This window comes from Saccopteryx bilineata, chromosome 2 (genome assembly GCF_036850765.1).
Source record: "Saccopteryx bilineata isolate mSacBil1 chromosome 2, mSacBil1_pri_phased_curated, whole genome shotgun sequence".
Lineage (NCBI taxonomy): Eukaryota > Metazoa > Chordata > Mammalia > Chiroptera > Emballonuridae > Saccopteryx > Saccopteryx bilineata.
Genome location: NC_089491.1, coordinates 183464036 through 183486748, shown reverse-complemented (window position 1 = coordinate 183486748; position 22713 = coordinate 183464036). Strand labels below are relative to the sequence as shown.

The following is a 22713-nucleotide window of genomic DNA, read 5'->3' as shown; positions in this document are numbered from 1 at the left end:
TGAAAGTACTGGAATGACTACATGTTCCCTGATCCCCTAATTTTTGTGAGCAGTGTAGTTCACAAAGCACCTTCCCATAAAACACATGCTCATTTGAGCCCTCAACCATCCTGTGAGGCTATTAACAGTGGGGGGTAGTACCTACATCTGAGATGAATTATTGGCTCTACTATATGGTAACCATTTAAACTTGAGAGTATCATTTAACTGCTTTGTACTTTGGTTTCTCCCTGTGGAAAATGAGGATCTCTGTCTGTCCTACCTCATAGCTATTGCAGTAAATGAAATAATGCATACAACACTTTACCTGATCTGCAGTGTGTGCTCAATAAATACTGCTGTTATTGTTATCATTATTTTACAGGTAACAACAGACTCAGAGAGATCAAGTTCAAAGTCATATGCTTACTAAGTAGCAAGCTAGAAGTAGAATTCTAGACTGAATATATTTCTACCACCCTGTATTACTGATGAATATCTTCTTTAGACAATAGATCAGCCTTTGCATGATTTTTACAGCTTATTTATCACAGCTGATAATGTCATTTGAAGTTGACAAATTCAATAGCATTAACAACATCATTTCCAATGAAAAACACACTTCTCTAAGTGGAATTATGTCGCAACGACAAAAACTACCCCAAGACCAGACAAAATGCACCGAGGGCTGAGGGGAGGCAACAGTCCCGGTCAGCAGATCAAAAGACTGAAGCCCTGTCCCCAGCCTTACTCAGATATTAGCCAGTACAAATAACTCAAGGAAGCAGACAGCAGAAGTTTTCAGGGGGTGAAGTAAAGGACAAGGAACATGCTGACTCCTAATCTGTTTCTGAGAGCCTAAACATTTTTTGTTGCTGAATCTTTCCCTGCTGTTTTGCTGTTCCCAGCATGCACTGTTTCCAGTACAGGGTCAGAGAGACCTCTGGACTCTAATCTGCTCAGGGCTTTCGCCCTAGGGCACCTTGCTGCCTCTGATTGTTAGCCTAACTGCATGTTTTCACAGCGTGTTCCCAAAGGAATAGAAAATTACAGGAATGAAGAAGGAATGGTTTCTGGAATCTAGGGCTAGAAAAAGATAATTGTGGCTTTTCTTTAAGCCTCAGAAAAATGGAAGTATAGTCTATTAGTTGGCAGATGGCAGAGACTGCAAGGTCTGTAACTGCAGTAATATTTGTTTATTTTCAAGATTCGGTTAGCAGGCAAATAGTTTTAATCAATGCTTAAATTAAAAAAATCAACTTTAAAACATGTCCTTAAACAGTAGGCTTCATTTTGTCCTGACATGCTTTCCTTTCCATTTTTAACTTTATGATATCTTAATAATCTGTCATATATTCATCTACCCATAAAATAGGGGATATTTATCAAAAGATTCAGAGTAAGAAATAGAAGACTAAATAAGGCCTTGAATAGCTTTATTGAAATCTGTATAAATAAACATGCACATTTCAAATGTAAACTCAGGTGAACTCAAGTGCAGACAAAATTTTAACCTCTGTCATGCAGGAGGTTAGTTTTACATTAAAAAATAAAAAAAGGGGAAAAAAAAGAAAAGAAAACCCAAAGCAGCTTTTAAAATACCAGGATGAAAAACCAGCTTTAATATCAAGGTATAAAGCAAGCCATGATCAACATACCTCATTTATTTATCCTGGTCAAATGCATTTCTTTAAAACTTTTAAATGCTAACATAAATAAATAATTTACCAAAATGTGCACTCACAGAGTGAACTTTTATTTACAATACACAATTTATAATCTATTGTATTTGATTAGTTCAAGTGAAGAACATTATACTTTTTGCTTTAATAACAGTGGGACACAAAAGCAATTTCTCAGGTAGTCGATATGTGAAATGTGCCCCCACATTTACATTTTCTATTAAAGGCAGTATTGTATGCCAATTGACAATACATTCTTTCAACTAGATCAAAGGGAAAAAGCAGCAAATGAAAAATGTTTCAAATGTTCACACATATTTTTGGCATCCTGGATCCTTAAATGTGGTGAACTAAAATCAAATTCAAGGTTTGTATGCTTCATATGCTGTACAGGTTCTGACTCTGAAACATGCAAATGCCAATTCTCTTATAGCAAGTTACCTTCTGAGAAAAGCTGTAAGGCTATGGTGAATTCCATCAGGAACACACAAAGAAAGTTAACAAACCTACCTTTAAAGCCAGCTGCCCATTAATGATGTAAAGGCCAGTTTATGAAAAAATTTCTCCTCCAAAGCTTGATGTAATTACTATGGATACAGAGTACTATTAAGTCTGTTTTTATATTACAATAATTTCGCTAAAAGTTGCCAAATTACTAAAAAATGGGTAGAGAAAAACAGACAGTAAAAATTTAAATTTTGGACCAACACTGGATTAAAGATATGTATTTTAAAGCAAGTCCAAAAGAATTTGAATGCCTAAGGAATAAATCCCAAAAGCTGTAAAAATTACATTTAACTGAGAAATGACTTTAGATGGAGTATGAAATCTAGAACCTGTTTCCACAGTAGCAGCAAGATGATTTTTAATGATACTACAAAAGGAAAAAACTTTTTAAAGATTGTTTCTTGTATCATGATTTGGTTTAACAGGCCAACAGTGATTACCAGGGATAGTTGAAAAATTTGGTTTTCCAAGAATACTACTGCAGTATTTATGCCACATTGATACTGCAGCTAAATATCATAGTAGTATATGTGGTAGCCTAATACACATGAACTAGATTATCCAAAAACTAAGTTCAGCCAGTTTTCTTGCAATATTCTTAGAGCAAAATAAATGACCAACATCCACAAATTTAACATTTGTCATCAACTCACATCCAAAAAATTAAAGAAAACATAATTCATCAAAACAGCAGCAAACTTAAAAGGGATTTATTTGTGATTTCCTATATATATTTAGCTTGTAAATACAAGACTGTAAATGTATTAAGAGACAATTTCTGTTAAAGTTTTCATTGTGTTTCACTTCAAGTACTGCACAAGTTAAAATCTGATCAAGGATTTACATTCAGTTATCTGAAACTCCCCATCTCAGACTTTTGTTTAATGTGGTGGATAACTTCACTTCAATAGATACCACCAGCAGGAAAGTTTCTCTTTTATGGCTTCTATGACTTTCATCAGTTAGTGTGCATACAGTTTTCGTTTTCTATGTCATTGTCATTATCATTGCTATCTTCATCACTTTCTAACGGGATGCCTGTGGCAGCGGAAGCACCTTTAGTTTCTCGGTCCAGAGGGAAAAAGCCAGTTCCACTGAAAGTGTCCTGCCTCTGGTAGAAGAGTACATATGCTGCTTTGGACTGTTAAAACAAACAAAGGATGTTCAAAAGGTTATAATTCTCAGAGCTAACATTAAATATAGTATGAATTTTTAGATGGTAACCAATTTTGGTGATGGCATACATCAAATGAAAAGAACTCATACATCATGGACATTACAGAAATTGATTAAACCTAACTTTTACTTATAAAGGAAGAATGGTCACTAGAAGTTTAACATTTTTATTTTCTTTTTAGTTGGACAGATAAATAAATGCAACTATATTACAGATTAACCTAGTTATTCTAACATGACATAGAATTCTATGCCTTTTCCCCTCTTGTCTCTAGGAAAAGACGAGCTTCCCTCTAATACAAATCACATCATTCTACGTTTCCTGTAGAGTCTAACTTTTCCTATTGTCTTATGGCGACTGCTTTATCAGTCATCACAGTGTATATCTTTCATGATTCCTTAGCTACCGGACATTGTGGCATTGAAAGTCTTCCTCTCAGCCAGGCTGGCAGTCTAATATTCATCATTCACTCTCCTGCATACTCAATTCAGTATCACCATCTGTTGCCCTAACCATTTTAGTTTTCACTAGGATCAAAAACCTCCTACAAACAAATTAAATAAATGCCTTTTTAAAAGTTCTCTTAGTAGATCTCTCTGTAGCATTTAATGTTTTACTACTCCTCTTTCCCGAATCTAACCATGTTTAGCTTCTGTGATATCACTTTTCCTTAGATATTCTATCTCTATGGCTTCTTCAGACTTTTCTGTGGGCTCATTAAGTCCTGCCCTTTTTAAAAAAATCATGTTTTGTCCTTAGCTCATTGCTCTTTTTCAATCTGTATCTTCTCAGTAGGTGACTCATTCAACCTATAGCTCAACTGCTACCTAAGACCCACAACTCAAATTTATAACTTAAGCCAGTTCTCAACCCTGACCTCTAATCCTATTAGTCCAATTACCTAAGGAAAATTTCCACCCAGCTATCACACAGGTACTTCAAACTTCAACAGCAAGTTTTCTTCCTATAGTTCCTATTTTGGTGAATTGTGAAGTAATACTCATCTTTAACTTTTTCCTCTTTCTATCTCTACATCTGTATCTTCACTTATATCTGATCTTAATCAGGTCCTTTTTTTTTTTTTTGTAATTTTCTGAAGCTGGAAACGGGGAGAGACAGTCAGACAGACTCCCGCATGCGACCGACCGGGATCCTCCCGGCACGCCCACCAGGGGGCGATGCTCTGCCCCTCTGGGGCGTCGCTCTGCCCGACCAGAGCCACTCTAGCGCCTGGGGTAGAGGCCAAGGAGCCATCCCCAGTGCCCGGGCCATCCTTGCTCCAATGGAGCCTTGGCTGTGGGAGGGGAAGAGAGAGACAGAGAGGAAGGAGGGGGTGGGGGTGGAGAAGCAAATGGGTGCTTCTCCTGTGTGCCCTGGCCGGGAATCGAACCCAGGTCCCCCGCACGCCAGGCCGATGCTCTACCGCTGAGCCAACCGGCCAGGGCCTTAATCAGGTCCTTTTAATTCTGTCCAGTATATAAATCTATTTGCCCCTTGTCTGTACCCTTAATGCCACTACTTTAATTTTATTATTATTACTTCTAATATATACTTTTTGCTTTTCAATCACAGTTGACATACAATATTATATTAGTTTCAGGTGTACAACATAGTAAATTTAGAAGCTCTGCTTAAATTACACAACAGCCTTCTTACTGCTGGAGGCAGAAGCTGGCCTTTCTGCCTTTCTCAGTGCCTTCCCATCTATCTTCTATAGTGTTCTCAGACAAATGTTAAGAAGCAAATTTAATGTTCTTCTATTGATCAACAATCACACAGTGCTTCTCATAGCCTTTAAAAAAAGGTCTAAATAATTAAGAATTTCATCTTTTTTGATCTGAGTTCCAAATTTAGCTAATTTCTGTCCCATATCCATAACAAGAATCTTTCCTTTCAGTGATACCAAATTATTTGACATTCCCCTAAAATGTCATGTGCTGCCATGCCTCCTTACTTTTTGTAGGTACAGTAGTTCTCTTTGTATATTTTGGTTTATTTTTGTCTAATTTACTCTTGCATTTGCAGACTCTAGTTAAACACTACTTTCTCTATGCAAACGTCCCTTCATGATCTGGTCTCCTTTAACTCCATATCTGATAGGACAGCTGTCTCCTTTCTATGTAGCCAAGATATTTAACAGTACTTATATATAATTGTTAATTTGCTTGCCTGTCAGTTTTATATTGTAAACCTCTTGAAATCAGATTATGGGTCTTTTAAACTTTGCTTAGAATAGAGTCCTAAATATAGAAGGTATTCAAATACTTATTGACTAAATGAAGAAACATAAAGAAGCAAGGTAACATCTAATCCATATATTGTACATAAACAAGATTTTTTGTTTATCTGAAGGCAAGATTAAGGCAGTGTTGTCAAAGAGACTCTGAAGGATGATGTCGGTTGACCAGGCGGTGGTGCAGTGAATAGAGTGTAGGCCTGGTTTGAAACCCCAAGGTTGTTGGCTTGAGCATGGGCTCACCATATTGAGCGTAGGATCAGACATGACTCCATGGTTGCTGGTTTGAAGCCCAAGGTTGCTGGCTTGGGCAAGGGGTCACTGGCTCAGCTGGAGCCCTCCATGGTCAAGGCACATATGAGAAAGCAATCAATGAACAACTAAAGTGCCACAACTATGAGTTGACGCTTCTCATCTCTTTCCCTTCCTATCTGTCCATTCACTCTCCCCCTCCCCTGCTTAAAAAAAAATAAAAGGATAATGTAGGTCATTTCAGGATGTTTTGGTTGGGAGATTAAACAGGAGAACAGAATTGAAAAGTGAGAGATATGATGTGAAATTAAAAGTCTAAATATAAACTGGAAGTGTAGTTAATTTCAGCATATACACATTTTAAAAAATATTAAGAATTCAAGTCTGTTTTGCTTGAGCTATAAGAAGATAAGCAATAGTACATAATTTCTATGTACACAGGTATATATACATACATACATACATACAGATAAAAACTAAAACATTTGTAGAGAAATAATTCAAAATTATGTTATATCTGTTCATCCAATGCCAGATTAAACCCATGCCAATAAATGAGCTCAGAGGTTATTAATTTATAAAGTTGAACAATTAAGTTGAAATATTTTAAAGTATTATAAACTTAAAGAAATGCTAGTCTATTCCCTCAAGGAATATATAACTTAAACTTAGAAAAAAAGTAAAGCAGTCAGTAGTTTCCATATCCACAGAAAACTTCTGTATAGGAAATATCACATAAATAAATACTGTATTTCTCACTCTCTGTAAGATTGTAATCAATAAGTATGTTTATAAGAAGGTGAAATTCATAAAAAAATAAACCCTTATCAGGCAAGTCTTAACTTTCTTCTTAGAATATACTAGTGATCTTTTCATCAATAAAAATCTGCTCTAATGGGAAGCAGAACAAATGAGCATATTTTGGCTCTGGTTGTGGCTGATTAACTGATGCAAGTATGAACAGATAGAACTTCCACATTTTTCTATTGTTTAGAAAATATTAAAGTAACAAATACAGAGTAAATTTTTTTAAAAAAATCTACATTTTATCTAATTTTGTCATTTTGAATTTAAGTGTTTAACAAATTACATAAAGGATAAGACTTTTCTTTAAAAATCGTATGTGTGGCAAGGCCCTTAAAGGATTTTTTTTTCTATTTTAGCATTCTGAGTTTAAGTATGTAGTCAATGTCCTAAAATGTCTGACCTTATTTTCTATAGGAAATTTTATTATAAAATGATTTATTATTTTCCTTACAAAACTCCAGTTTTCATGTTGAAAACTACCAGGAAAATTTTCACATTGCAATTTATACTTCTGTTAGTAGGTAAATTTAGAAACAAATTTTTACTTTGGGGACAGTTTTACGTCTTTAAATTATAGTGAGTCTCTCTTAGCTAGTAGAGGTGCTAGAATGGGACTACAGGGTCCATTGGGCCCTTTTTAAAACAGTAGATTCCTTGATTTTCAGAAAATAAAAGACACACTTACCACAATCTGGTCTTCAGATGCAGTTGAGACACTACTGTCATCAAAGTAGTACCATTTTCCATCATCTTTATTTTTTGCAAAAGCAGTATCTAATGAAAAAATATAATTGCTTCTGTAACTAAAATGATTTATGGTTTCCTGGGGGGAACCTTTAAAACCTTAAAATTGTCTGTGTTGAATACCTATTAAAATCATATGATAATCATCTATATAAGGCCTATCTATTACACATTCAACTGATTCTATTGATTAAAGGTTTTTAGAATAATGTCCCACAATCTATAAGCCTAAAATACTTTTCATATAAGATGAATTTGTAATTATTCTTTCATTCTAGGGACAAACAGATTTTTAAATTCAGAGAACAATACTAATGACAATAAATGATAATTAACATTTATCATGTACCAAGCACAGTGCCATGCAATTTGCATACATTATTCATAAAGCAATTATTATAATCGTTATTCTTTGAAGTTTAAAGATGGGGCAAGTGAGGCATCAAGAAAAGTTTAGTTTGTCCAACAGCGTAGCTGTTAGGCAGCAGAGTTAGATTCAAATACAGATCTGTCTGAAACTTCAACAGTAATTTAAATTTTCTATGACAAATGCTTTTCCAATAATACTATCCCACTAATATGTAGTGGTTTTTACACCAGAATACTTTTCAGTCTTTTTTTGTATTTTTCTGAAGTGAGAAGCGAGGAGGCAGAGAGACTCCTGCATGCGCCTGACTGGGATCCACCTGGCATGCCCATTAGGGGATGATGCTCTGCCCATCTGGGCCATTGCCAGTTGAGACCAGAGCCATTTTTTTTAGCGCCTGAGGCAGAGGCCATGGAGCCATCCTCAGGGCCTGGGCCAACTTTGCTCCAATGGAGCCTTTACTGCGGGAGAAGACGACAGAGAAAGAGAAAGAAGAAAGGAGAAAGGGTGGAGAAGCAGATGGGCAATTCTCTTGTGTGGCCTGGCCTGGAACTGAACCCCGGACTTCCACACGCTGGGCCAATGCTCTACCGCTGAGCCAACCAGCCAGAGCCTTCATTCAGTCTTTAATAAGGGTACAGAGCAAGAAAAAGGTAAAAAATGATTAATTAATTTCCACAATTTTAAAGATTTGCGTGCCTAAGTTAAAAAAAAAAAAGACCCCTTTCCAATCTCATTCTTTGTATAAACTACCTAGTAACTGAGAAAACAAAGTTGCAAAAATTCCCCAGTTATCTGCTTAAATAATCCTAGCTCTCACAAAACAAATTTATGGTTCTTCTGGGTAGAGCCTATTTGGGCTATAAGTTTGTCAAGCTGAACTCATGATTGCTACACTCACAAATTAAAAGAATCATTGTTAGATTGAATAAAAAGACAAAATCTAATAATATGGTTTATAGGAGACAAATCCTAAAAAAAAGGCAGACATAGTTTGTGAACTACAAGATAGCAAAAGAAAGCTAGACTAACACTTGTACTTCTGAGAACAACAAAAGGAAATGAAGAGTATCAAACCCTGGTAAAAGGAACAATAGAGAAGAAAGAGCTACCAATTATAAACATAAATGTAACTAACAATGCAATACAACTAATAAAACTGTTAGAAGAAACAGGTAAATCAGCACTTCAGTAGAAGTCCTGACAAATCTCTCTCAAAAAACAGAACATGAAAAATGACGAGAGACAGTAATAATTTGAATACATTTGTCAAGCTTAAACTATTAGAGAAATACAGACTTCTGTGTTTCAATAGAAAATATGTTTTTCAAGCACACACACATTAAGAAACAGACCATTTATTAAGCCACATGGAGGCCTTAATAAACTCCTATAGATCATTATAATACAGACAATGCCCATTATAAAATAAAGAACAACAAAAAAAAAGAGCTTTATAAAAACCATGCATTTAGAAAAGCACATAACTGAAAATACTACATTCCAAATTTTATGGGACAGTGATGATAAAGCAGTATTAAGAGGGAAATTTAGAACTTTTATTACAGCCTTTAATAGGAGGGGGAAAAAATGGAAAGCAAGAAGCATTCAAACGAAAAGGTTGGGAAGGGAACAACAGAGCAATTAAGAAGAAATTAACAAGAAGAAAAATACATCAAAAGGGAAGAGAAGAAATCAAGGGAAGAGACAGACAACATAAATGTAAAAACAAATAGGCAAAGGAAAAAATATAGCAAAGAATGTATCAACAATTATTCTCAAATAAATTGAAAATACAGATATATTTTTAGAAAAATATGTTACAATGTGTACATTATGAAAAATAAAAACCTAATAGACTTCAAAATGCATAACATAAACAGAAAAGTTTAAGGTTGTAAAGCCTAGGTAGGTGAATTTTTACACGTTATTTCTACAAGACTTTCATGAATAGTTAATTCCTCTACAATGCTAGCTGTTTCAGGAAACAGATAAAGTATCCCCGTCTGTTTTATTAGGGTAGACATTTCACTTATGAATTAATTTTAACAATCCTAAATAAAATTAGTTAACTAATACAACTGGGCATATAAAAAATACAAAAAAAAAAAATAAGTAGGATTTCCCAGAAATGCAAAGATGGTTCAACAGAAAAATCTACCAGCTGAATAGTATAGACTGGTATAATCATCTCAGAGAGCCATCTGGCAGTACATATATATTCGTGACCCAGCAATCTCACTTCTGAGTGTGTAGCTCAAAGAAACTCACAAAGGGGAACATAAACAAAGTTTGTCACTCTTATGGTGGTAAAAAGTTAAAGGCAATTTGGATGTTCAGCATGAAGTACAGAGGTAAATGATATATTTAAGTACTGAGTGTTTAGAAGCAACAGACTATGTGGAAACACCTTAAGTGTTAAGAGAAAAGAGATTTATAGCATAGCATCAATCATGTAATTTAACAATGATGCAAGATTTGTAAGAGCACATATGCTAAACAAACTAGAAATAAAAGGGGAAGGGGAATGGAGAAAAACAGGAGCCCTGAATAGACAAGTAATCTTCCTATTCTTTAAACTGAGGAGTCTGAATAACTCAGTTCTCTACTCCTGATGTCAAAAAATATTCAAAAGCAGATTTATGCATTAATTAATATTTATTAAACTACTACATTTTCCCTGTAAGAAGTAATAAATATCTTAAGAAAAAAGTCTGAAGTTATCAAACATTATGATTTTAGTAAAAAAATAAACTGTCAACTTACAGTGCCCTCCTCCCATCCCTCCATAGTGGTTGGAAACAGCAATCAAATTATAGCGGCAAGGACCTGCATTTGGATTAATTAGGAATTCCGACATATCCAAGTCACTGTTTTAAAAACAAATCAAGTTAGTTTTATGTTTTCTCTAAATGTCACTGTTTGACATACATATATACATATACATAAAAAATTTTCTTAAAGCCAAATAACTTTATAAAACAAATCATGTATATACCCCTAAGATTTGAATGTTTTGGCAAAAAATTGTTTTTCTTCTTTTCCAAGTGAGAGGAGGGGAGATAGACTCCCACATGCACCCCGACTGGGATCCACCTGGCAACCTCCATCTGGGGCCAATGCTCTGCCCATCTGGGGCCATGCTTGCAACTGAGCTATTTTTAGTGCCTGAGGTGGAGGCTCCACTGAGCCATCCTTAGCACCTGGGTCGTTTGATAGAGCCATGGCTGCAGGGGGGTGGGTGGGGAGAGAAAGAGAATGAGGGGAAGGGTGGAGAAGCAGATGGCTGCTTCTCCTGTGTGCCCTGACTGGGAATCAAACCCAGGACATCCACATGCTGGGCCGATGCTCTATCACTGAGCCAACAGAAATTTTCTTACGAATTGGAAATTGAAAAATTCTCCATTGTTGTTACTCAGATTAATATTTTTATGCAAATACATTTAATTTTCAGTACGAAGAAAAGTAGTTGGCACTATTTACCATCTGTGTCCTTTTTATTTTTTGTATTTTTAAAGTCATTTTTAGGAATGGCTTATATGAAGAAAAATAAAGGGACAGAAAAACTTTCTTAGAAATTTTGTAATAACTTAAATATATCTAACTCCCAATAATTCTTCTACATTTTCCTGGTTTTGATAATACACATATCCCAAATGGGTAATGACATTCTTTGAAATGCACCCAGCTGTCTTTAATCTGTCATTCATGAAACTGGAACATGATCATCTTATAGTTTACATTACTTCTGATTACCCTGTTTTGTACTTGCCTCACTAAACAGCAACACGATTCTAAACTTCCAATGCTGCCCTAGTAGGTTCAAGCTCATCGTTATTTTGGTTCTTCTTGTACTTACTTTGTGAAAATGCTATACTCTTGAAAACTGTGATTTTGTTAAAGAGAAAATTACCTTTTGATTCTATAATTTCAAGTTTTTTTAAAAACTATTTTGTTTATAATACTTTATTTTTTAACAAACCTTTTCAACAACAGTGAGATCAGCAAAAGAATAGTACATATTAAATAAACAAGTATAGAGTTTCTATTTCTGAAGAAAATTCATGATAAAACATGTAACATAGGTAAAATTGTTGTATGGTGGATAGCTGACAGTTACTATCCACCATAAAGGCTGTAATAATGTCACTTGTGTAAACCAAATGATATAAATACACTGAAGAAGCACGGATATCTTTAAAAAAATGTTATTTTTTAAAGATAACTGTTCCAAAAAAATAATATTTATAGTTCTAGTTAATGTGTTTACATATTTCTCTGGATTACTTTTTCATTTACATCAATGGACTATTCTTCTAAATTAATTTTGTGCATCTAAGATTCCAGGTTATTGTTCCCATTGTTTTTATGTACAAACAACTGAGATAACTGCTGTTAATATCTCAGCTCTGAGAGCAGACGGAAAACCTTCATAGGTGGATAAATAATTAAAGTGTTAAAAAAATAATCAGTGTCGCCTAACCAGGTGGTAGCGCAATGGATAGAGCGTCGGACTGGGATGCGGATGGCCCAGGTTCGAGACCCTGAGGTCACCAGCTTGAGCGCGGGATCATCTGGTTTGAGCAAAGCTCACCAGCTTGGACCCAACCAAGGATGCTGGCTCGAGCAAGGGGTTACTTGGTCTGCTGTAGCCCCACGGTCAAGGCACATATGAGAAAGCAATCAATGAACAACTAAGGTGTTGCAACAAAAAACTAATGATTGATCCTTCTCATCTCTCTCCATTCCTGTCTGTCTGTCCCTGTCTATCCCTCTCTCTGACTGTGTCTCTGTTAAAAAAAATAATAATAATAAAAAAAAATCAGTGTCATCATGGAATAAAGGTAATAGCAAATTTTTTCAACTTTAAATTTATAATCACCATTTAGAATAAGCAATCCACAGAATATTTTTAATATTGTATCATTTATTTCCTTCTACTTACCTTTGTATATATATGTCCCTTTAGCATTTGTCTACCTACTAACTTTATAAAGTAAATTTGGTATAGAAATATCATGAAATATGTAACAATACTGTCAAGGTTCTTTTATGAAAATGGGAGAGTATCAAGTTCTTCTTGCAAAATTTTGTTCAAGAAAGTCCTTCCTGGACTATGAGAATGAGAATAAAATTATTCCCTTTCTGTCCTTCTGAATTCTCAATTGTTTCATGAAAGCTTAAAAATAAGAAAGATTACAAAGATGCTATCTCCAGACAACATTATACCTTTCTCCGAATATGATGTCATATTCTGGACAATGCAGTAAGATAACTGAAGGGTGGGTGACACAGTAACACTACTGTGTCATCCTTCTAAGCAATTCCAATATTGTTTTTATATATTACTTTATTCTTTTTGTAAAAGCATATTTAGGAATAACTGATTAAATTCTAGGAAAAACAAAATTACTAAGCTCCATAAATATCTTAGATTTATAAACATAGCCAAAGAACCTATAATAATGTAATACAAAATAAGTTTTTTAAAGTATATTTTTTTTGTTCTTTGAAATAAAATTTTAAGTAGGAATAAAAATTGTTATTGATCCTATGAATTGTTAGAAGTACTCAAAAACTGAAATTGGACCCAAGGTTACCTGATGTCTAAAAAAGGTTAGAGTTGCCTAATGTTTATGAAGCATAATCAAAACTTACTTGATAGGAAAATCAACTAAAGTATCCAACTTGTCTCTCATGTATCGACTGTAAGAAAATCGCTTGAGATGTACCACAAGTACTGGAGGAAGGGACCATAAGTCCAATTTCTTTGTGGCTTGCTGATGCTCTTTACAATTTGGACAATACCTAAAAATAAACATTTAAAGCTCGATAGAGACAATTAAAACAATATATAGAACAGTGGTAGTCAACCTGGTCCCTACCGCCCACTAGTGGGAGTTCCAGCTTTCATGGTGGGTGGTAGTGGAACCAAAGTATAAATAAAAAGATAGATTTAACTATATAGTAAGTTGTTTTATAAAGATTTATTCTGCCAAACTTAGTGAAAATCTGACATAAAGTACTTGGTAATTATTATTATATGCTTTAATTTGCTGTAATTCTGCTTTATAAATTTTATAGTTATTTCCTTACCTTTTTAAAATTTTATTTATTTTTTATTTATTTATTTTAGAGAGGAGAGGAAGAGACAGAGAGAAGGGGGGAGGATCTTGAAGCATCAACTCCCATATGTGCCTTGACCAGGCAAGCCCAGGGTTTCAAACTGGCGACCTCAGCATTTCCAGGTCGACACTTTATCCACTGCGCCACCACAGGTCAGGCCTACTTCCTTACTTTATAAATCACCATTACTGTGGAACCGGAGTGAGGTTAGAAAATTTTACTACAAACAGAGATACAAAAGTGGGCGGTAGGTATAAAAAGGTTGACTACCTCTGATATAGAACATGTTTGAAAACAACATTTTTTTCAGTGAGGAGTTATTGTGTGTCTAATATACACCAGAATGACAGGAATTCCTATTTTATTGTCCATACATTTTCCAAATACATTAAGCTATTATAAACTAATATGCAAATAAGTATTCAAATAAATGATAAGGGCTGGATTACTAACATTTCAGTATGCTAAAAAGATGTGGATGTATCACAAAACTGTGCTGATATATCTTTTAAAAAATCTCAATTTCTGTGCTGTAATGGAATTAATATCATCACAAAAGATTAGAAATTTCCTAAAAATTTCTCTCAAAACAGCAGCACAGATATAAATTCTCAAGAATAAGTAACTAAAATGAATTATTCAAAGTAAAGTGGCTGTTCTGAAAAACATAGGAGTGGGATTAAAGCTTAAATGATAATACTTTTAAAGACATTCTCATCCCTCTTAATAGATTACCATATAAAGAAATGTTGTATTTAAAATATCAAAGAGAATTTGATTATCACCTTTGTAACTCTATGTAGCACATACCTCAGTATAAACCCTTTTAAAAATTTAGAAACAATTTATTTAACTTTGTTTCTTACCAGGGATCTTCAGCACCTAGCTTTTCTTTTGTTGTAAAAAGCTCAATGCAATCTTTTAATTTCACAAAGGGTTTTTTAGGCGGTTTATATTCCACACTTTCATGTTTTTCAAAATCCTAAAGAGAAGTATTTCTTGAGTTAAGAGAACAAATGAAACAAAACTCATTTTAGTGATATCATCTTACTATAAATAGTAATGAAAAACTCCTACTAAACTTTCTCAAAAGCAACATAAAGCTTATTTCGGCTGAGATTCACATCACACTTCTAAGTAATTCCAGAATACACACCTAAGAACAACTAAAAGTATAAACAGAAAGAATGTACAAAACCAAAAAGTCTTTACTAGAACATAGCCAACCATTTTTTTTATACTAGCAAAATACACATATTTGCTAGAATCAAGAATATAACAAAATTGTGCGATTGACATGGAAAAGATAAAAGGGTTAACGAGTGATGACTTACCTCAGCGGCATTTTCATCAAAATATCTTTTTTTCAAATCAGGATCCCAATCCAAAGCAAGAAAAGATCTTTCTAAGGTAGGAAACATATTTTCTTTAAAATCCAATATGCTTTAATGTTAAAATCAGTGTATTTCATGTTAAATTGCTGTTTCTAAGCCATTAAAATATTTTAAGAGTTAAAAACAAAACAAGCATAAGTTCAACTTCTATTAATAAACACTAATGTATGTTTTAGAATACATACTTAGAAATTAAGGCTTTACATTTAGCATTTTAGATAGATAAGTAAACATTAAAATTTGTGTTAAATTTTGTGGTTTTTATTAAAAGAATAACATGCGTAGCTCAAGCTTAGTTTTTAAGTAATTTTTCACAAATACTTACCATCTAGCCTAAGCTGCCTATCATCAAATCTTATATGCCTGGTATCATCTTTGATGTAGTTGATATCAGTATTGCCTAAGTTGTTAAACTGGAATGTAAACAATCGTTTTTTGTGTCCCGTGAGTTGACCTTTGCATGTTTCTTCGGTACATAATCCATTTTCAGAATCATTATCTCCTCCAACTGAATCTTCAGACTGACTGTTCTCATTCTCAGAGGGAAGTTCTTGATCTTGGCTGGATTCATCATCTGGCTCATCTGTCTCCATTTCACCTAATTTGAGATATTAGAAATCTTAAAATAAACTTATTTTCCCCAGGCTAGCAGGTATTTTTTAGTTACTTAATTCTCACCCCCTCACTTTTCTGAGGCAATAATCCAAGTGAAAAGTTTTTACAATTTAATAGTAAAGTCTTACTTGGTGAGCCTTCTTCATGTATGCCATTTGGGCCATTTCCATTAACATTGTGGTCCTTACAACAGTGTAGGGATCCTTCAGTGTCTTCGGATTCAGTAGATATTTTGACATATCGGCTTAAATAAAATCAGAAATCAAACAAATTCAGTTCTATAAAGCTAAGAGCTTAAAAAAGTTTTCTGTTCTTGCAATTAAACAAAACTTTTAAATAAAATAACAGTGGTCATTTAGTAGATTCAAGGAAAGATCAAGTTCCGTAAGTACAATGGAATAAATTATTTTGGTTGTCTTTATAAAAAATTAATTTGTTCCTGGGTTTTAACATTGTTTTTAAATGGTAAAATTTTGTGGTAAATATTTTTCAACTTACTATCATTCATAGTTGTGTGATGTGATCTTTATGCATGGGTTATGGGGACTACATGATTAAAATAGGTATGCAAGAATACTTATTAACCAATTAAGTCAGTGAGAGGATGGGAGGCAGAGACAGACATCGCATGTGCCCTGACCAGGATCCACCCAGCAAGCCCACTAGGGGGTGATGCTCTGCCCATCTGGGGCGTTGCTCTGTTGCTCAACAACTGAGCTCTTCCTAGTGCTTGAGGCTGAAGCCGAGGCCGAGCCATGGAACCCTCCTCAGTGCTGGGGGCCAACTTGCTCCAATTGAGAGAGAGAGAGAGAGAGAGAGAGAGAGAGAGAGAGAGAGAAAGCGAGGGGAGTGGATGGAGAAGTAGATGGGCACTTCTCCTGTGTGCTCTGACTGGGAATCAAACCTGGGACATCCATACTCTGGGCCAATTATCTACCACTGAGCCAACCCGCCAGAGACTCAAGTGACATTCTTGATTACCTTAAAATTCAAATTGAGATTTTAGGAAAACAAAAAGCAGTTGCCTTACAATACTATCAAACCAAGTTTATTATTTTAAATAAAACTACTTATTAGTATGAGTTCTTGAATGAGCAGTTATGTTAAAGAAGTGAAACATCTAATATGTTATAAATTTTTTTGTTATAAATTTTTATTGTCTTTCAACTGTTAACTTTTAGTGTAAAACAGCTAAAAGAATTCATGATTCCTGGGTTTGAATTTACCTCAGTAACGTTTTACATGACCAAAAAGCTAGATTAGACTATACATTGATTTTTAAAATTGTTACCTGTCCTGTATAAATAGAGATAACAGACTTACCTAATAATATTCTGATAGTACCTTGCATGTTTACTTTCATTAGCTATTTCATATTTTATTTTGCTAATATAGAATTATCTAATGCTTACCACATTCTCAAAAGCAGGAGATTATAGAGTTTATCTTCGGTAGTGTTCCGTGGTACAGCCATAAGAAAAGGCTGACCAAAAAGTGAAGAACCAGTATGGTGGGTATAACTTGAGTGTCTAAATTTTTCTCTTAGGCAAACAGGAATTATCACATGTTCTGTATCTTCTGTCCTATTGATATTAATTTCAAACCTATAAAGACAAAACTGACCGTAAATTCTGAAAACTTTTACATTATTCCTTTGAATTTTTTCTCATGTAATATTTTGTATAATGAATGTTATACTTACACATAAATATCATCCCGCTCCATAATACTACTAAGGTTTTCGTCCACTGTGAATATTCTGTGAAATCTATGATTGTATATATCAGTAACTATCATCTAAAAAAAAAATTAATTTCTATTGAGCTGGTTTTACAATACTGCAAAACTAAACTCCAACTCATAATACTTCAAAACCAGAAATAACTTACCTTATCTGCAGGCACTCCTGATAAAGCAGATAATGCTGTACAAAGATCAAGTATGTTTCCAATTTTGGGGACAACCACTTTGTACTAAAAAGCAAAAAAAAAAAAAAAAAAAGTAATAAATTTATTATATTACTAAGAATATTCAGTAGAAGAGACCAATCTCGTTTGCTTCCTTACATTCATTTGGCATTTGGCTCACACTGTCTCCCATCTTATCACCAACGAGGGTGACAATGTCCATACGAATAATTTATCTGTGCCTTGTTGTTTTCTGGCTCCTCAATATAAAGCAGCGGTTCTCAACCTGTGGGTTGTGACCCCGGCGGGGGTCGAACGACCAAAACACAGGGGTCACCTAAAGCCATCGGAAATACATATTTTATTTAAAAATCTATTGTATAATAACCGCTGATATAAAGACCTAGACTTGCATTCAACTGTAGTTAATTTCTTAGACCTTGTCATAATCTGTTCCACCTCTGACATCTGAAACTCTTTTTTTTTTTTTGACAGAGGCAGAGAGTCTGAGAGAGAGACAGATAGGGACAGAGAGACAGGAAGGGAGAGAGATGAGAAGCATCAATTCTCCATTGTGGCACCGTAGTTGTTCAACAATTGCTTTCTCATAGATGCCTTGACTGGGGGGCTACAGCAGAGTAAATGACCCCTTGCTCAATCCAGCAACCTCTGGGCTCAAGCCAGCGACCATGGGGTCATGTCTATGGATCCCACACTCAAGCCAGCAACCCCGCTCTCAAGCCAGTGAGCCCACGTTCAAACCAGTAACCTCGGGGTCTCAAACCTAGGTTGTCTGCATCCCAGTCTGATGCTCTATCCACTGCACCACCCCCTGGTCAGGCTCTTAAACTCTCTCTCTCTTTTTTTTTTTTGTATTTTTCTGAAGCTGGAAACGGGGAGAGACAGTCAGACAGACTCTCGCATGCGCCCCACCGGGATCCACCCGGCACGCCCACCAGGGGGCGACGCTCTGCCCACCAGAGGGCGATGCTCTGCCCCTCCAGGGCATTGCTCTGTTGCGACCAGAGCCACTCTAGCGCCTGGGACAGAGGCCAAGGAGCCATCCCCAGCGCCCGGGCCATCTTTGCTCCAATGGAGCCTTGGCTGCGGGAGGGGAAGAGAGAGACAGAGAGGAAGGAGAGGGGGAAGGGTTGAAAAGCAGATGGGCGCTTCTCCTGTGTGACCTGGCCGGAAATCGAACCCGGACTTCTGCACGCCAGGCCGACGCTCTACCACTGAACCAACTGGCCAGGGCCTCTTAAACTCTTTTAACAGGATACTATCTAACCATACTTACTTTTCCTGGAAACTCATTATTTTCTATCCCTGGCTTGCACTGAGATTTCTAGTCCTTTTAAATCTTAGTTTTTTCCAAGTTTACTAGCTCCCTGTTTTCATGCCCTTCTTCCACCCTACGATTCATCATTTCAACCACTCCACTGCAAAACCTTTATTTATTTGTTATTCTTTTTTATTCTTGATATGCATTTTTAGAGCTTTCAGCTATGCTGGAGAAAATTGCCCAATTTTAAAGACTGGTGCACTACATAATTCACAGTGTTCTATCTCAACTGATCCCTCAATACTTGCCAAAAATTCTCCTGTGTATCCCTTATTTGCTTATTCTCTCAATAACTATTTAGAGTCTTCACCATTCCTTAGGCTTCTTATTTCCACCACTTCTTCATTATCAGGAGAATACCTATTTCACCAAGAAAATTAGAGGCTACTAAAGAGGAAAACCTCCAACTTCCTGTCCTTCTACAAACATGAAGGGTAAAAGGCCCCTTTCTGGCTCATTCAACATGGAAAAGAGAATCGCTGTTATTCTTCCCATTTGATGCTAATGCTAGCATCTATGCTCTGAATCCCGTGCTCTTATGCTTCCTCTGGAACCTAAATGTAGCAATTATCTTTAATTTAATTTTATCTTGAATCACACACAAACACTAGAATATATGAGTCTTCCAACAAAAACAAAACAAAACAGAGACCTGGCTGGTTGGTTCAGTTGCTAGAGCATTGGCCTGGCGTGCAGATGTCCCAGGTTTGATCCCGGGTCAGGATACACATGAGAAGCAACCATTTGCTTCTCTTCCCCTTCTCTCTGTCTTCCTCTCAAGCAGCCAGTGGCTCGACTGGTTTCAGTGTCAACCCCACGTGCTGAGGATAGCTCTGTTGGTTTGAGCATCAGCCTCAGGGGCTGAGGCAAGCTCAGTTGATCAGAGCATTGGCCCCCGATGGGGTGGGTTGTGGGTAGATCCCAGTCAGGGCGCATGTGGGAGTCTGTTTCATTATCTCCCCTCCTCTCACTTAAAAAAAAAACAAAAAACAACTCAAAACAGAACAAAATAGTCTAATTGTTTTCCTTCTAATTTATCTCTCTTGTCATTTGTCATCTGATAAGTAACTTTATTAAAAGTAGTGTCTACATTTACTACTGTGACATCCTCACCTTCCGTTCACTGATCAATCCATTCTGGCTTCTGGCTTCACCTTTTTTAACCTGTTAACAATATTGTCAATACTATCATACAACTGAGTTTTTATCAGGCCATATTTTACTGACCTCTCTAGTATTACTGCAGACCATGCCCTCCTTTATTGTTTTTATTGTTTGTTTGTTTTTTATGTGCCTTGACCGCGGGCCTTCAGCAGACCAAGTAACCCCTTGCTTGAGCCAGCGATGTTGGACTCAACTAGATGAGCCCTTGCTCAAGCTGGCGACCTCGGGGTCTCTAACCTGGGTCTTCCGCATCCCAGTCCAACGCTCTATCCACTGCACCACCACCTGGTCAGGCCCATGCCCTCCTTTAAAATCTTCCTTTCCTTACAACACTACTACTACTTATTCTTCTCAAATGTCCTGGTCACACCTTCTTGAGGCTCTTTTCTCATGCCCTTTAGAGTTTTATCCTTAGTAATCTTCTTGATTCTATATGCTGTCTTTAGACAAAGTGCCAATATATTCTGGTTTGCTTTGGTCAGTCTTGGTTTAGCCTGCCATCCAGGCCCTTTTACTTTGAAAAGAGTTCAGGTTTAGATTATAAATTACAGGTTCACCCTAGTCTTAGGTAACCTCATCCTTCTAAGACATTCACTACCATCTTTATAGAAGTTACAACCCAATTTATATCTCAAGCACAGACAGACCTCTTTCCTCTAGTTTAGATTCATAAACTCAATGCCTATTGATATCTCTACTTACATTTTCCTCATGCATCTCAACATGTTCAATACTAAATTCAGATTTAGGCCATGTAAGGTCAACATGTACAGTACTAAACAAGTTTCTTCTTAAATCCTTTCTTCTTCTCTATCCCCTTAAAACAAATAGTCCCAATGTCTCCTCAGTTTTTTAATCCAATAAACTTTGCATCATCTTTGAATACTCTTCCACATTTTTGCCTCTTATATTCAACTGGTTCTTGTATCTAACTGCCATCCTGACATTAACCTTACTCTTAAGAGTTGAAGCCCTTGCCTGACTTGTGGTGGTGCAGTGGATGGGGCTTTGACCTGGAGTGCTGATGTCATCAGTTCAGAAATCCGGGGTTGCCCGGTCAAGGCACATATAAGAAGCAGCTAAGAGTTGATGCTTCCTGCGCCTCCCCCCTCTTCTCTGTCTCTTCTCCCTCTAAAATCAATAAATAAAAATTTTTTATAGAGTATTTTCACAGCAAAGGAAATCATCATAATCATCATCATCATTATCATCAACAATAAAAGAGATCAAGCCCTTGTCATCTGTTCATTGCAAAACTTCTTCCTTGATCTTAGTCCATCTGATCTAAGGCTTTCCAATCCAATCTTTGCATTAGCTAGAGCAGAGGTCCCCAAACTTTTTATACAAGGGGCCAGTTCACTGTCCCTGAGACCGCTGGAGGGCCACCACATACAGTGCTCCTCTCACTGACCACCAATGAAAGAGGTGCCCCTTCTGGAAGTACGGCAGGGGGCCGGATAAATGGCCTCAGAGGGCTGCATGCGGCCCACGGGCTGTAGTTTGGGGATGCCTGAGCTAGAGTCTTTTCAAATACAAATCTGGCCACTTCATCTCTACCTAATACTACTTAATGGCTCCCTAAATTTTTAGGGTAAAACCCAAACTTCCTATCATGGCATCAAGGTTCTTTGTGATCTGGTTTCTGCTCATTATAATATCTACTTGCAGTCTGCAAAAGTGGGTCATGTCCTCTTTTTCCTTCAGCCCTTTGTATATGTCCCTCTCTTGATCTATAATGATTGTATTTCTAGCTTTCATATGCTTAAAACCTGATCCTCCTTTAGGATTCAACACAGGAATCATAACCAGTTTGGGTAGGTTACTCTTTTTGTAGACTCATACAGCTCCTGGTCATAGCACTTTAAAACCGATAAACTTTCTGAGAACAAGAACTGGAAATATCTTTGCACTTGTAGCACTTTGCACAGTATGAGAGTCTAATAATATATAACACATGTTCAATACAATTACTGTACTAGTAAACTTCTATGACCTATATCAACTTCAGTGATGAAAAAGTTCAAGAGGCTAACTTAGCTAATTTCCTTTTCCTCTCCAGCTTGTAAAGCATAGAATTATGAGGTCATCATTTTGCATTTGTGTTGTTACTGCCCCCAAGTAGGAAAAAAAAATCCCAATTCCTCTGTAGTGACCATGGCTTTAACCTCCACAAACATATTGTTGGTCACCAAGGGAGAAAAGGGGTAACCTTAATAAAATCCACATTACTGGAAATATAATTAAAAACACATATTATGGAAAAACATTCAAAACATACCTTATAGGCTAATGTTTAATCTGAATGCAATATGTGTAATCTGTATGATATATGCCATATATATCATACAGATTATACATATGGTACGGGAGACTACTGCCTTTAACAAAGATACTGTAGAGAAAGAATATCTATT

The 22713-nt window shown here is 36.0% G+C and overlaps 1 protein-coding gene across 4 annotated transcripts in view; it reads right to left on the bottom strand.

The window, feature by feature from the left end:
* Positions 1-2863: 2863 nt before the first annotated feature.
* USP15 (ubiquitin specific peptidase 15) overlaps positions 2864-22713 on the bottom strand; it is a 162108-nt gene continuing 142258 nt past the window's right edge. For all 4 annotated transcript variants that reach the window (XM_066258881.1, XM_066258882.1, XM_066258883.1 and 1 more), the window contains 11 exons: positions 17776-17859; positions 17589-17683; positions 17299-17490; positions 16015-16130; positions 15597-15869; positions 15212-15282; positions 14744-14859; positions 13410-13559; positions 10518-10621; positions 7326-7414; positions 2864-3309 (listed from right to left, as the gene is read on the bottom strand). In XM_066258881.1, coding sequence (XP_066114978.1) covers positions 3127-3309; positions 7326-7414; positions 10518-10621; positions 13410-13559; positions 14744-14859; positions 15212-15282; positions 15597-15869; positions 16015-16130; positions 17299-17490; positions 17589-17683; positions 17776-17859 — 1473 coding nt within the window. In that variant the 3' untranslated portion in view covers positions 2864-3126. The remainder of the gene's footprint in view (positions 3310-7325; positions 7415-10517; positions 10622-13409; positions 13560-14743; positions 14860-15211; positions 15283-15596; positions 15870-16014; positions 16131-17298; positions 17491-17588; positions 17684-17775; positions 17860-22713) is intronic.